This window comes from Anomaloglossus baeobatrachus, chromosome 4, assembly GCF_048569485.1.
Source record: "Anomaloglossus baeobatrachus isolate aAnoBae1 chromosome 4, aAnoBae1.hap1, whole genome shotgun sequence".
In the NCBI taxonomy this organism is placed as follows: Eukaryota; Metazoa; Chordata; class Amphibia; order Anura; family Aromobatidae; genus Anomaloglossus; species Anomaloglossus baeobatrachus.
This window is the reverse complement of record NC_134356.1, coordinates 81,982,980-81,999,559: the sequence shown is the minus strand read 5'-3', so window position 1 is coordinate 81,999,559 and position 16,580 is coordinate 81,982,980. Positions and strand designations below refer to the sequence as shown.

At 39.1% G+C, this 16,580-nt stretch overlaps 1 protein-coding gene across 1 annotated transcript in view; it reads left to right on the top strand.

The window, feature by feature from the left end:
* Positions 1-16,580, top strand: part of GABRB2 (gamma-aminobutyric acid type A receptor subunit beta2) — a 559,541-nt gene that overhangs the window by 394,903 nt on the left and 148,058 nt on the right. The window contains exon 5 of the mRNA XM_075344443.1: positions 13,917-13,999. Within this exon, the coding sequence (XP_075200558.1) occupies positions 13,917-13,999 (83 nt within the window). The remainder of the gene's footprint in view (positions 1-13,916; positions 14,000-16,580) is intronic.

The window sequence follows — 16,580 nt, the reverse complement described above, 5'->3', positions numbered from 1 at the left end:
AACGTATTGCAGTGCGCATGCGCGGGCTGTCGTTAACTTTTCCTGGAGCCTGTGCATTACAGTACTTTGACATATCTGCTCATTTTTAGTTTGCAGATAGGGTTGTGTTCCTAAATTATTTATTGATAGTGATATTTAGAAAATTGATGCATATATTGTTCTAAATAAAAGAGGCAGCGACATCATAGTGATATGTTCTCATTAACAGAAAACACGGTGAAGTACACTGCTTTTGGCAAATACAAAGGATGTTGTACTTGCTGGTCCACGTAATAATTCCATGTTGTACCATATGTCCTTTAATAAACAGTTTGCAGAAAAATTTGGGTAAATTAATTCTGTTTTCGGTAACTTGAAAGCTAAAAATCCTTTTGGTGACAGAAATGTCTTTGTAAAAGTATTGAAAACCTAGATTTCTAAAGCAAACCTGAAAGCGGATATACTGCCTGACAAAGGCGGTGTGATTTTAGCCAGGTGCAGTACAGACAAAAAGTTTGGACACACCTTCTCATCTCTAGAATAACTATTAAGAGGAGATTTTTTGCAGAAGGCCTTTATGGTAGAATAGCTGCTAGGAAACCACTGCTAAGGACAGGCAACAAGCAGAAGAGACTTGTTTGGGCTAAAGAACACAAGGAATGGACATTAGACTAGTGGAAATCTGTGCTTTGGTCTGATGAGTCCAAATTTGAGATCTTTGGATCCAACCACCGTGTCTTTGTAGAAAAGGTGAACGGATGGACTCTACATGCTTGGTTCCCACCATGAAGCATGGAGGAGGAGGTGTGATGGTGTGGGGATGCTTTGCTGGTGACACTGTTGGGGATTTATTCAAAATTGAAGGCATACTAAACCAGCATGGTTACCACAGCATCTTGCAGTGGCATGCTATTCCATCCTGTTTGCGTTTAATTGGACCATCAATTATTTTTCAACATGACAATGACCCCAAACACACCTCCAGGCTGTGAAAGGGCTATTTGACTAAGAAGGAGAGTAATGGGGTGCTACGCCAGATGACCTGGCCTCCACAGTCACCAGACCTGAACCCAATCGAGATAGTTTGGGGTGAGCTGGACCGCAGAGTGAAGGCAAAAGGGCCAACAAGTGCTAAGCATCTCCGGGAACTCCTTTAAGACTGTTGGAAAACCATTTCCGGTGACTACCTCTTGAAGCTCATCAAGAGAATGTCAAGAGTGTGCAAAGTAGTAATCAAAGCAAAAGGTGGCTACTTTGAAGAACCTAGAATATAAGACATATTTTCAGTTGTTTCACACTTTTTTAAGTATTTCATTCCACATGTTTTCATTCATAGTTTTGATGTCTTCAATTTGAATCTACAATTTTTAGAGTCATGAAAATAAGGAAAACTCTTTGAATGAGAAGGTGTGTCCAAACATTTGGTCTGTACTGTATGTTTACAGTGTTTCAGAGAAAAACATACTTTAAAGGGAAGCTGTCAGATCCCTTATGCGTTCTAACCTAGAAGCAGGGTGATGTGTCAGCTAGTAACCCCTTCCTACCACCCCTGTGTTGTGATAGTGTATAATGTGAATGTATAAAAATATGTTTTATTACTTATGTGTTCCCTATGTAAATGATCAGAGAGTCTAGTCCCCTGGGCGTCGCATCACCCTTTGGGCATGATACCATGGATTTACATGAGCGAGGTCACAGTCAGCTCCTTGAGACCTTTGCGTGCGCACTTACCACTACCACAGCCTTGTTATCCAGGAGCTCTCTTCTCGGCTTTAGACGCGCTCTGTGCATGCTCAGAAGACTCCTGCGGTTCGGACCATGCGCAGAGCGCGTCTAAAGCTGGGGAGTGAGCACCCGGATAACAAGGTTGCGGGAATGGTAAGTGAGTACGCGCAAGGGGCGACGGCAATGTCAATCATAGCATGGTATCACACCTACAGGGGTGTGATACCACTGAAACCATGCAAATGCCCACAGGGCAAAGCGACACCCAGGGGGCTAGAGCTTCTGACCATTTACATAAGGAGCATGTAAGTAATAAAACATATTTTTATACATTCATATTACATGCTATTACAACACAGGGATGGGTAGGAAGCGGTTACTAGGCCACACATCACCCTGCTTCTAAGTTAGAATGCATAAGGGACCTGACAGGTTCCCTTTAATGCCACCAGGGAACGAGCCACACGGCAGTCACACAGACGAGTCCTCCCTCTCTCTTTCAATGATTGAGGTCTCCCGGCATACATTTATAGTATCATACAAAAACCAGAATGCACATAAATCTTCTTTTTTCTTTTAATTTTTATTTTCAGACACATTTTGGCTTGCGTTTCACTCAAGCCTTTCTCAAATGCTACATGAGTGCCGTTTTTTGCGATATTCTTTGATGACTGGGTATGCCAACCCATAACACGGCCACAACTCTCCAAGAAAAGGAATACCCACCTAAATACTTTGATAAAGGACTGCATTCATGTGTGGGGAGAAGCCTATCACTCTAGGGAAGTGAGAGGGGCGAAGCTGCCCTGGATTTATCTATCTGCTTTGTATCTTGTGTGGTTGGGTACCCGGTGGCTTTCAATTATGTTTTTCTTTCAAACACCGCAAGATTCCACAGTCAAACATGCCCGACTGAAATCATATAGCCAGTGTCTGATATTTTTTGCCTCTTTGCCAGCGTTGTCATAATCCCTCTACAGATGTAATCCAACTGCTGAAAACAGAAACAAATAAAAACAGCAAATGTTATATAACGGCCGTCCTCCCTGTTGTTGGCTACAGGAATCTGAACCATAATTATAATAATAATCTTTATTTCTATAGCGCCAACATATTCCGCAGCGCTTTACAATTCAGGAGGCTCATATACATATCATATACATAAACCTATACAAACAAGTAACAATTATAGAAGATACAATATTTAAAGGGAATAATGGCTTACAATCTACAATGAGATGGGGGGAGGGACAAGGTACAAGTGCTTATTTACAATGGCAAACCAGCTATCTCATGGGGTATAGATAATGACTTCCTGGACCAGTTGGCCAGAGCCTTGAGATGCATTTGGGTGCCATGGAGTTTGACGTGGGGTTATGTTCGGAGACGTTGTAGAGGGATTAGGTGAAATTAGTTTGGCTAGGGAGTGTGATAGGCCGCCCTAAAAAGATGCGTTTTTAGGGAGCGTCTGAAGCTGAGTAAGTTGTGATTTGTCCTAACTTCTTGGGGTAGAACGTTCCAGAGGTTTGGTGCAACTCGGAAGAAGTCTTGGATTCGGGAGTGGGATGTTCGAATTAGTGTGGATGTTAGTCGAAAGTCATTAACCATGAACCATGAAACATTATTATATTTATTTTTAAAGGAATATACTGTATTGAATATTCAAGGGAGTAGCTAAAGAGTGGGTTTTCAGAGATTGTGCCCGGTTTGTCATGGGGGCTCTAAAACGCCACTGCGAGCAAGACAGTGTATTTAGATACAGGGCTGCATAGTTATATAGGTTGAAAAAAGACCTAGGTCCATCTAGTTCAATGTTCCTCTACCAATTATACATTTCAGCAAACTGTATTTTTTGCCCAAATGGCAGAAAATCTCCACTATTACTATGAATTTTCTTGCAGATTCTTTATAAATATCATAAATTTTACAATTCAGTATAGAAAAATATTACATAGAAAGAAATGAGACATGGAAAGCTGTGTGAAGGGGATTGTTGGTTTCTGATTTAGTAAAATGGCATACAATGTAGAACAGAGGTTGTTAAGCAGGAAGGAGATGTCTGAATGTCTCACATGCTCAGCATTGTCACTGCAACTATAGAGACTAGTGTCAATCTGGGATCCACCTTGTATCATAGTTGAATGGCCTCGATAGAGGGGAATAAGGACACACACAACAGCAGCTCTAGCTATAACAAAATTCCCCTTTATTTTCAAGGAAATATTGAATTTTTGTAATGCCAATTTTGAAGCATATCAAAGAGATAATATGCAAAATATAAGCATCTTATTGGTTGTATACACAACATAAGTTAGTAAACAAGCATTTCATTGGTCATTTAACATTACATTATTGATTGGTTGAATGTCAATCTGCTATTATGACAGAAGGGGGTATCTGTTTCACAAACCTTTATTTATGGGAAATTGGACATCACATTCTTCTCATCAAAAAGTTCTGATAAAGTGTCTTTTTAAGGTTAAGTTCTGATAATGTGTCTTTTTCAAGGTTAAGTTCTGATAATGTTTCTTTTTCAAGGTTAAGTTCTGATAATGTGTCTTTTTCAAGGTTAATGCACATAGCTAGATGCACCTGATCAGAAGTCCAAACAGTAATCACACAGTATGTTAAGAAATTTCTTAAAGCCATACTCAAATTGTCTCTCCAGGAAAGGAGACAAACTCTAGCACAGCGCCACCTATTGGAAGTAGCGATCCTAAAAGTCAAATGTGGATTTTTAACAATCCTTTGCATATGACTTAGGATATATATGCCAGTTCAGAATCCCAATTTGCAGACACTGTGTTTCGGGGTACTTGCCCCTCGTCAGTGCAAAGTATGGGGTGTCTGATCTGGCTCATGAGAAGCTATGTGGGGACCACGGGGGAACACTATTCTCCTTAAGGAGACTTTGCAAGCCAGTCTGGCTGCCAGTAAGGGGACTTATAGCTGCCATGCCCCTCTGGAAAATATTCAAATTGTCTCTCCAGGAAAGGAGACACACTCTAGTGCAGCGCCACCTATTGGAAGTAGCGATCCTAAAAGTCAAATGTGGATTTTTAACAATCCTTTGCATATGACTTAGGATATATATGCCAGATCAGAATCCCAATTTGCAGACACGGTGTTTCGGGGTGCTTGCCCCTCGTCAGTGCAAAGTATGGCGTGTCTGATCTGGCTCATGAGAAGCTTTGTGGGGACCACGGGGGAACACTATTCTCCTTAAGGAGACTTTGCAAGCCAGTAAAGCCATACTGTCATTTTCAAGCTGCAGGCTACCATCACAGCATCAGAAAAAAGCCTCCTCAGCAGATACAGTATGGAGAAGGAAAATATATACTTACAGCAGTGAGAATTAAAAATCATACACAGTAGGATTCACTCAAAATTCATCTAGTATACAAGATCTACAGCCAACAAAGAACAATTGACATTGTATCATGTGTAACGACAGATATACTTTAAATATCTGCCCTTAAACTATTATCCTGTAAAATAGTAATACATGAATAATTTTTCTAGGAACCTCCTGATCAAAATGACTTTTCTTGGTATGAAGCTTTCAACGCCTATAACACCTGCTGCAATTTTTATAATAGATTCACTCAGTAGTGTTAGCATTTTTAATGCAGCATTAACATGCAGTTTGATAGCATGGAGCCTAAATAATGGAGTAGTCATCAAAGTAATTTATTCACAGTTAATCAGTTTTCATCCTGTAAATTAAAGAGCGCTGGTTTTAATTCTATGTTTTTAAAAAAAGGAATGCAGGTTATTGTCGACTTTACAGATCATCCCGGATTTTTTCATGATGGGTAAAGAACGTGGAATAAATATTTACTTCTAGGTTATCATGAATTTCCACATTTTCTGCTGTATGTTTATGTTGTTATGTTTATGTGCTTGAGTTTGTATGTTTAGATGTTGACCGTTTGCATAATTTCATTTTCGGCACGCTAATTGTACATATGACAGGCTATAAACACTAATTAAGATGTTTGCAATTAATTTTAACTGATGGGAAACATTTTATAAAATGTATTATAAAATATTTATTGGACGGCAGTGATAGGTCTTGCTGGTAACATTCGCAATTTGTATGATAGCTAATATTATTTCTTGTATGCTAATATTCACCACAAAAAAATGTGACCCATAAATAAGGTTTCTCAGTTAGGCCCGTATATTTATTGCATAGGGACACGATGAAGTGTTGAAATCTAGCTGTGATCAATTGTTTTACCCAATGGCCAATTTTGCCCTATTGTATTTATTAGCTTTGGCCACTACTTACTAATCTGCACAGTCAGCCTTATTGTCACAATTAATGATGAGCGAATAGAAAATATTTGGGTTCGGATTCTTCATACCCAATACCTTGTACTATTCCAGCATTCTTCACAAATAACGAACCTAATGCAAGTCAAATGGGGCACTTTTCTGGGAAATCTTCAAGAAAAACGCTCGGGTTCCCCATTGACTTGTATTGGGTTTCTTATTCATGAAGAATCCTGGAATAGTACTTGGTATTCAGTACAAATGGTCTGAGCCCGAATATTTTACTTTACGCTTGTCATTAGTCACAATCATTGTTCACATGCTCCATATTTCCAACAAAAAGTATTTATGATCTATCCACAGGGCCCAAACCCGTACTGATCCCAAGGGGTCTTTGTGACGAGGTCCTTCTCCCATGTCACACAATCAACAGAGTGAGAGATGGCTGTACAATCCAAAGACCATTTATTCCAAGCAAATCAAATGGTCCATAACATAATCCACAAAACAAAGGGTAAAATTAGTCCAGTAACACAAATATAGTCAGGTAAGCGATAAATATCCATGTCTCTCTGAAAAGCCAGTTTCTCCCAGAGGTTTAATCTTCCTGCTTCACTCGAAGTTCTCAAATAGACTGATTGAATCTCCCAGGTAAGCAGAGAGTTTACAGTAGGTGGACTCTAGGCCCACCTCCCACCACACCCAGGGACAGAAGCGCCTCAAGAAGCTATAACCTTGCCCTATAGGGGGTGATTACTTACAAACAATACAATGTACACAGAAGCAGTACAAATAATGGACAGTGAACCAAGCTTAAAATAGGAATCTGTACAGCAAGATACACCTCCCCCATATCCCACCATCACAGTCTTCATTCCTTCTTCTTCCTCTCTGAGGTCAGTAGAGAGGACTTTTATCACCACTGACATTCAGAGTTTACGAAAGAAAGAATGCAGTGTCGGTGCGCTGCTTGGTTGGAACTTTCATTACTCAAACCGATTTATCAAACTGATTTTCGACTTTGGACAGGAGCCTTCATCACCTTATTCAGGTGATGAAGGCTCCTGTCTGGAGCTGAAAACCAATTTGTGATCTGTACACTGTGGACTTCTAATAAAGATAACTGATAAACTGATGAGTAATGAACCTTTCTACACAGCAGCGCATCGACACATGGTTGTTTCTTCCATCAGCTGTTAACCCTTAAGCGAGTTCTCTCCTGCTACTGTCACCTGTCCCAGAGATGAAGTTAACACTTCACTCTTCATCTTCTAGTCTACCACATGAGCTCCATCTAAACTACATCTCTTCATTCATAGTTTATGGGACTGATAGAGATGGCTGTTCTGCACTCTATCTCTTTGAGTCCTATAGACATGAACAGATCAGGAGCAGTCAAGCGACACCATGTCACTCCAACCCCATTGAAGAGGAACGGGGGATTAGTCTCATGAATTGGTGGGGTTGGAGGCACTAGTGGTGTGGATAGGTGATCACCTATGGATAGGTGATACTTTTTTTGAAGAAAAACCTCTTTAAGCATATCCCGCAATTACAGATACTATTGTTATATTTATAGGATGTGCCTTAACTGTTTGATACACTGGTTCTCATTATTTAATAAAAAAAGGCTCCTTTTGGGGGCTGTAAGAAGAAGGCAGTAGTCCCAAAGGGAAAGCAAAGGATAGATGACAGTGCATATGAGTGTTTATCTATTATAGCCAGTGGGTATGAGGGTAACCTACTAGGTACATTTATATATATGTATATGTATACATTTATGTATATATATATATACCTGAAGAAGGCTGATTTTATAGCCGAAACGTGTTATATTTTAATCAGATGTTATCATCTACTCTAGTTTGAAGTAAAACCTTTTTATTGGAGTTGCCACGACCTCCTTGGCTTATTCCTGTCATACTGAGGATGTGATAGTTTCCGGGAACCTGGATCCTTCACTATAGTCAGTGGGAATGAGAGAGACAAATTAGTGCAGTTTTGTGAATTCCTAAACTGCTTTCTCAAATGTTGGAAATCCCACATAGCGGCCATTTATAAGGATATGCAACATATCTTTCATCAGAATATGCTTTTAAATTCCATTTCCATAGTCTTTAAATAGTCTTTAACTCATTTTACAGTAATATTTGATAAAGTAGAAAAAGATTTAATGGATTACAAAACAGGAAGGTTATGTTGATGAAGGTTAGCTCAAGTGTTTCTTTAGTATGTAAGAGTCAGTATGAGAGGAAGGAGATTTTAAGATGATTCTGCCGTGTCTCTGAAGCCATTGTGTTATGGGGGATTATTTAGTATTAAATAAATCATAAAGAATGACTTTCAATAAATTATCTTTAATCCAAGATGAGCTATACATTATTTTCCATTGACAAAGATCACATCGGCACCATTTGTTTTGGCAATATTTAAATGGCCTAGAAGTTTTATGATAACATTTTCTTCTCTTTCTCATCATTCTTCTTTATCTCTGATTTTATATGGGAATAGAAAAATAACACATATTCCTGCTTCAAATATATTGTTTGTTTCTGTTAAGCTTAACATAGGAATGGGTCAAGGATACATAATAACGTCATAATAAAAAAACATGAACCTATGTTCCACCGTGTTTGGTAACAACATTGAAAGCTGTTATATTTAAAGCCTTATCAAAGCTTGTAAAAGGAACTCAATGTCTACTCAATTATTCATCTGTCCCTTAGGTTTCCTTTACATGTATGTGTTTCCAGTACTTGTGGTATGTGTTTTATTCATGGCTACAACTCATGCACATTATAACCTATGGTGATCTTTACATATCCTTCTTTTTACATAAACCGTGTGACCATGTTATCCACATGGAGACACAGTGGCAGCTGCACCGGGTCCAAAGGACACCGACTACTATTTCAGATGGATGAGTCCTCGATCGCACATTCAGTTGTATTGTACTGTGGCACAGGAAACCCGCCGGCTCTCTGTGCTGTAATACACGCAAGCAGCCAATCAGAGGCTGGCAGCTAACGTTAACATGTGTGTGATTTTGGCACATGACAGTGATGTCATACATACACTGACGTCGCTTGCATACTGACATCAGCTGCTGACTCTTGCACCACTGTTGAAGAGAACACCATGTGGCGTGGGCTCTGAGGAAGGTGAGTAGACTTGTTTTTTTTCATATCTTGGACAAAACCAAGTCATATTATCTCATGAATGGGTCAAGGATGGGCACATTTGATTAGAAAGGTGACCACGATGAGGCACTTTGTAACTGGCTGGAGCACATTATACCAGGGAAAGACCCAGGAGGGATCATATTATACCAGGATGGGGCACATTAAACCTGAAAGGTGACCACGATAGTACACATTTTACCAGAATAGGGCACATTATACAAATTATATAAGGGATGGACCCAGGATGTGGTACATTTTACCAGAATGAGGCACATTATATCAGGATAGGGCCCATTATACCAGGGAAAGACAAAGGATGGGACACATTATATCAGGATAGGGCACTTTATACCAGGGATGACCCAAGAAGGGGCACATTATACCAGGAATGGACCCAGGATGGGGCACATTATATCAAGGATAGAAACAGGATAGGGCAGATTATACCTGGATGCTCCACATTATATCAAGGATGGACCCAAATGGAGGTACATCATAATAGGATGGGGGACATTATACCAGGCATGGACCCTGGAAAGGGCACATATACCAGAAGGAGGACCAAGGCAGAGCACATTAGACCAGGGTGGGGCAGTATGATACCAGGATGAAGCACCATTATACCAGAATGGGGACCAGGATGTGGCATAATATAAGAAGAAACCCATGTTGGGAAATACTATCCCAGGAAGGGGCCAGAAATGCTCAGCATGGGGAGCATTATACCAGAAATTGACTTAGAATGTGGGACAATATTATAGAATAGGGACATAATACCAGGAAGTGGACCAGGATGGGGCAACATTATACAAGGATGGGGCATAATATACAGGAAAGGAAGCAGGATGGGGCAACGTTATACCAGAAAGGGGACCAGGAATGGGAACAATATACAGAAAAAGAACCAGGATGATACACATTAAGCTAGGCAGGGGACTAGGATGGGGCACATTATACCAGGAAGTGGAACAGGATGACGAATATTATACCGAGAAGAAGCCCATGTTGGGAGACACTATCCCAGGAAAGGGCCTAGTATTGGACACATTATTACTGGAAAGTGCCCAGGATGGGGGACATTATTACTGGAAAGGGCCCAGGATGGGGGACATTATTACTGGAAAGGGCCCAGGATGGGGAACATTATATGAAGAAGGGGCTCAAGATAAAGGACAATATACCAGGAATGAACTCAGAATGGGGAAAATTATGATAGGATGGGAACATTTTACCAGGAAGAAGCCAGGTTTGGGACATTACTATACTGTATAGGGGTGAACATGTGTCTTTATAGGATCTAGAACGCTACAAGGGCCCATATTGCTGACTATCATGTAGGTGGAGGACAGGTCCAAATTTTGTTAAGAACCTGATAACATCCTCTCCCATCCCTAATTCAATATTAGACCCTGATAACATCTTCTCCCACCCTCTAATTTATAATGCGCTATCAGGGATTTATAATAAATGTGTGTGTGGGAAGTGAGGACACAGGACCGGGACTAAGGTTATGTGCACACATTCAATATTTTGGCAGGAAAAACACTGCATAAAATACACTTTGTATGTTTTTTTGCAACAAATCCATGTGAAAAAAAATGCAACAAATACCCAATGTGTGCACATACTGTAGCATTTAAATGAGTTGTGGGGCAATCACAGAGAGACTGCTTGGCAGAAATTATGTATGACGCTGTCCCTTATTATATAACGTCCTCTCTTGTTACGTATAGCACCGTCACTTACATAGCATATTCTTGTTATTTTTGTTATTCACAGCACCCTCTCTGTTACATAATCTTCTTTTGTTGGATAAAGCACCATCTCTTGCATAGCATATTCTTATTATTTTTGTTATCCACAACTCCCTCTCTGTTAAATAATTTTCTCTTGTTAAATATAAAATGACTGGTGATGGAGAAGCATCTGGCCAGAAGACCAGTCCTTCAGCCTTCTCCATTAGAAATGAAGTTTTACTATGTTTCACCAGCAGTCATTTAATTTTGTGTCTAACAAGAGAGGATACTATGAAATAAAGACAGGGCACTATAAATAACAAAAAATAACAAAAGATGGTGATGTACATAACAAGATAGGGGACTTTGTAATAAAGGATGATAATATGCAGAATGAGAGGCGACTTTGTAATATATGTACAACCACATTATATATATAAGCTGTAGCTTGGCCAACATAAAAGAAGGGCGGTCCAAACACATTTCTTGCACATGGGCTCCAAGCCGACCATGTTCGTCCCTGTGGAGACATGTCAATTTTTTTTTTCAGCAGCACAAATGAGGTCAATACAAGTGTGTGTCCATAAAAAACAAATTGTCTCTTCAGGGAGGAAGAAGGCGAACTGTGGTGCCACCTAGCGGTAGCAATCCTAGGAGTCAAAAGTGACCCTTCAATGAGTCTTGTCATATGACTTAAGATCAGAACCTCAATTTCCAGACATGGTGTTTCAGGATGGTTGTCCCTCATCACTGCAAAGTATGAGATCTATCTGGCTGAATGAGAGGCTAAGATGTAGACTAAAGGTGACGCTATTCTCCTTACAGAGACTTTCACACCATACCAGCATGCCAGTGAGGAGACTTTTAAGCCGCAATGCTCCTCTGGAAAATATTCAAATTGGGGTGGCACCAGAGTTCGCCTTCTTCCTCCCTGAAGAGACAATTTTAATATTTCCCAGAGGAGCATTGTGGCTTAAAAGTCTCCTCACTGGCATGCTGGTATAGTATGTCATCTCCGTAAGGAGACTAGCATCCCCTTTAGTCCATGAAAACACGTACAGCACACGGATGGCATCTGTGTACCATCTGTGAGCAATTTGTGTTCTGTACGTGTTTAACATTGCAAGACAAAGCTTTGTAATTTCATTCTTTCTTTATCCATACCGGAAAATTACTGATCTTAAGAAAGAATAAAATAATGAAATGAATTTAGTCTTGAAAAAAGTTGAATATAGGGGACATAATTTTCTTATACTAGTATTTAAATGGCCTATACAAAATGTTTGGTTAAAAGCAGTTACTGTACATCTAAAACTGCCTCCAAAAACACTAGTGCAATCTCCATGAGGACTGTTAAGCTGTTGAAAGGCCTACTTCAGGAGTTAATCACAGAGGGAACCATAGATGGTTTGAAAAAAACATTTATGTTTATGAATAAAATTCTTGTTCTGAATGTTAATCAATTCGATATACTTTTGGGAACAGGATGAAAAAACTTGCTTTTTAGGGGAGATTGGGTCATGCATTATAGATGTACCTATGCCCCTCCCTTTATCCTTTTCCTATCTCTCGGTTGAACTTGATGGACATATGTATTTTTTTTTAACCATATTATGCAACCATGCTATTAATTTGAACTAGTGTTACTATATATATATATATATATATATATATATATATATATATATATATGTATATATATATATATATATATATATATATATATATATTGGTAAACATATAGGAATAGGAAACAATAACTTTGTACAGAATATGTCCATCCTTGTCCTCTGTGGCAGCCAGACCAGGGAAGTCATCACTTCTTCTTCTGGCTGGGATGCTGGTCTCTTTTTGTGCTTTACCAGTCTCACAATGTCATGTCGAGTGTTGTGTTGTGTCTCGTTTTGGTCACACTTGGCTATTTCTGGGTAAGAACAGCCTAGATGGAGTTTCTGTTATATTGATGAACAAATAAGCAGAAGTAATAGAGTTTTGGACTCTTTAAGTGTGGACACTGTTGTTATATCTTAGATCCCTCTGGGTTTTCAATTGGATGTCTTGTACTTATCAGAAAGAAACTTCAAAAGTTTTATTTGGCTTGGATCTGGGGACTCAGACCGCCACTGATTGCCAAAAGAAGGAGCATATGTGCTCACCTGAAACGTTTCGATGAGTTGTATGGAAATGCTATGGAGTCAGTCTTCATTGTTTGGTTCAGAACTTCTGGGGCTTTGTCTTATCGAAACATGAGATCTGAGTACATGGACCCCCAGTATTCAACTGTTATTGTGTCTCTATGACATGTCAAACATATAAAAGAATTGTTACACTTTAGGCACTGACCCATTGTATTCCAATAATTGTGCTTTTCCTAAATGATATACCTTCTATCTAATTTGAAATAATTATTGCAGTGAACATAGATGATCAAACTACTTTATTATTTTATGTCTCCAACATTGTGTCTTAGTGGAAATTAACTGAACAATACTGTCTAAGCTTTGACGTCAGTCATAAAAACATTCTTCATCTGAGGTCCTTCACGGAAACTGGACCTTATTATCTTTTGAAATGTCTTCTATTTTGACTACAATGAATGTATTCAGTCGGTTATGTAGCAATTTATCCCTCCAAACACTATTAAATAAGGTTTAATTAACATGTCTGTTATATGGTGATATCTGAACGCATATCGGAGACTTTAATTATTTCACGTTAAAACATTCATCATAGTGTTGTCTTCAAGGTTTTACTTCAGCTTTTCACATAATGATCGCATAATGAGAGTCAAGTCTGGATCACGTTGACCCATTTGAAAACCATGTTTGCATTGACCGATTGACTCTTCTGTCAATATAATTATCACCCACGTGGTTCTTTTGCTTTTTTGCTCTCTTGTGATAAATTAAAAAGCATCATTTTACTTTCAGTATTGAATAATGATCACACTTTATTAGCAATAGATTTGACGGCCTATAAATATAATAATTGACCAACTTTGCTGTTCTTCTTTTAGGATTACTACCACGGCTGCATGCATGATGGACCTAAGGAGATATCCACTCGATGAGCAAAACTGCACACTAGAAATCGAAAGCTGTAAGTAATAGCGCCCTCATCTTACTTTACTGCTGTTTAAATTTAGAATTGCTGAATTTATGAAAGGCTTAATTTTGTGTTAGTATTCCCAAAGTAGAAAATTAATATCTAGAATCCTAACCTCTATGATGATGTACAATGGATTTTTTTGATTTTAGAAATGCCAACAGGGTGTTATTTCGATATATCTTTGGCCAAGTTTTACCTAGATGACTGTACTAAAACATTTAGATGACTCCAGTGACATAGCATAGGTTTCTAGGTCTTGGAACAAGACAAATAATATGCCCGAAAACCTAGTAATAATGTCCCAACCTGGTAATATTGTCCTAACCTGATAATAATGTCCTACCCTGGTAATAATGTCCCAATCCGGTAATCATGTCCCAATCTAGTAACAATGTCCCAATCTAGTAAAAATGTCCCAACCTGGTAATGATATCCCAACCTAGTAAAAATGTCCCAACCTGGTAATAATGTCTCAACCTAGTAATAATGTCCCAACCTGGTAACAATGTCCCAATCTGGTAATCATGTCCCAATCTGGTAACAATGTCCCCATCTAGTAAAAATTTCCCAACCTGGTAATAATGTCCCAATCTGGTAATAATGTCCTAACCTGGTAATAATATGCCAACCTGGTAACAATGTCCCAATCTGGTAATAATGTCCCAACCTGGTAACAATGTTCCAACCTGGTAATAATGTCCCAACCTGGTAATAATATGCCAACCTGGTAATAATGTCCCAACCTGGTAATAATATGCCAACCTGGTAATAATGTCCTAACCTGGTAATAATATGCCAACCTGGTAATAATGTCCCAACCTGGTAATAATGTCCTAACCTGGTAATAATATGCCATCTTGGTAATAATGTCCTAACCTGGCAATAATATCCCAATCTGGTATTAATGCCCCAACTGGTAATAATGTCGTCCTAACCTGGTAAAAATGTCTTAACTTTGTAATAAAAAAAAATATCCAAGGTGATGTTGCACAGTGACTTCTTTGTGTCACCTGTGTTGGTGTTCTGTCATCTTGTAGACCATAGGCTAAGAGCAGCCTGCACTGCAGGATGAAGAGTGATGGTGCAGGGAGCCTATGGATCCATTCTGTACCATACAATCCATTTGCATTGGTGTCATATTAAAATTTGGTGCCAAGGTTAATTGAGTTTGTTGGGCATCCCCCATGTTATGCCTCTGAATAACTGTACTTTGACAATAAAATCACTATTAGGAGGATGGTTGTAATATACAGGTTAAGTTCCCAATGGTAAGATGAAGCCTGATTGTAAATATATACAAGGGAAGGACCTCCTTGTGAATATGATATCTAGATATAGTACTTATTTCTAGGACTGGCAACAAAATAGAAAAAGCCTGAGATCAAATAAAGTTCACCTAAAAGCTGTCTTTTCATAATTCTAAATATATTCTTACATACGCAAGTATGCCAGTGTGCTCATATTAAAAGAAAATATGGTTACAGAAAATCTCTTTGTTTAATTAAAAATACCTTAAAAAAATTAAATTAAGTATTCTAAAAAAATATTGAAAAAATGCAAGTATACTAACTCAACACCATGTATTTGGTTACCTGTAATGGTCACATGTGTTATAAATATTTCTGTCCTGATTCTGCTCTGCGGTGTTCTGCTTTCCTGCAGAGCCAATGCTGGACCTCCTATTTTTCCCCGGTTCCCAGTCGAGTCCTGTGTGGTATGGGAGGGGTCTGTTCTTTGGAACCTCGTTGTGGGGGATTGTTACGCTTTATCTGGGAGCTGTTTCACCCAGAATGCCGCTAGTGATAGGTCATGTTTAGAAGTGCATGTCTCTGGTTCCCATAATTGTCTGACCTAATTTTGTCCTGCTACCTAGTTCCGCTGTTCCCCTCCCGTCTTGTTACCTACTGACTTGATTCCCTGACATTCTGACCTCGACTTGTTACATGACTCTTTCTCTCCTCACTCTCATACTTACTTGACATCTGTTTACCAACCCCAGATTGTCCCCTGACTCTGGCTCTGCTCACTCCCTTGTACTTACGTAACCTCTCTGTTTACCATACCTGGCTCATCCCCTGACTCTGGCTCTGCTCGCTCCTCTTGTCATTTACATTATCTCCTGACTTTTGACCCTTGGCTTGTTTTACTGCCCCTCATTAGATTTGTCTAGCGACACCTACTGTACACACCCGGCAGATCCACTCCATTAGAGTGCCTGGTGACATCTAGTGGTTTGGTGCCTTATTACACCGGGTTCTCATCATCACATTTTTCACTTAATTGTAGGTGATTTATGAATCAGATATAAAAGGCAGAAAATGTGGAAAATAAAAGACCCCATATTGCTACAAATAGGCTGAGCAAAAATCTAAAGGCAACACTTCTGTTTTTCAAGTGATGACATCCTCCTAATATGGGATGGACTGTGGGATTTAGCGTCCAATTTTATTGATTTTTTAAGCAGCAATGGTATGTACTTGATATTTACTAGGGATGATTGAATACCTCAAATATTCGGCTTGGTGAATATTTTCCGAATAGGTCACTGCTATACGACTATTCGCGAATATTC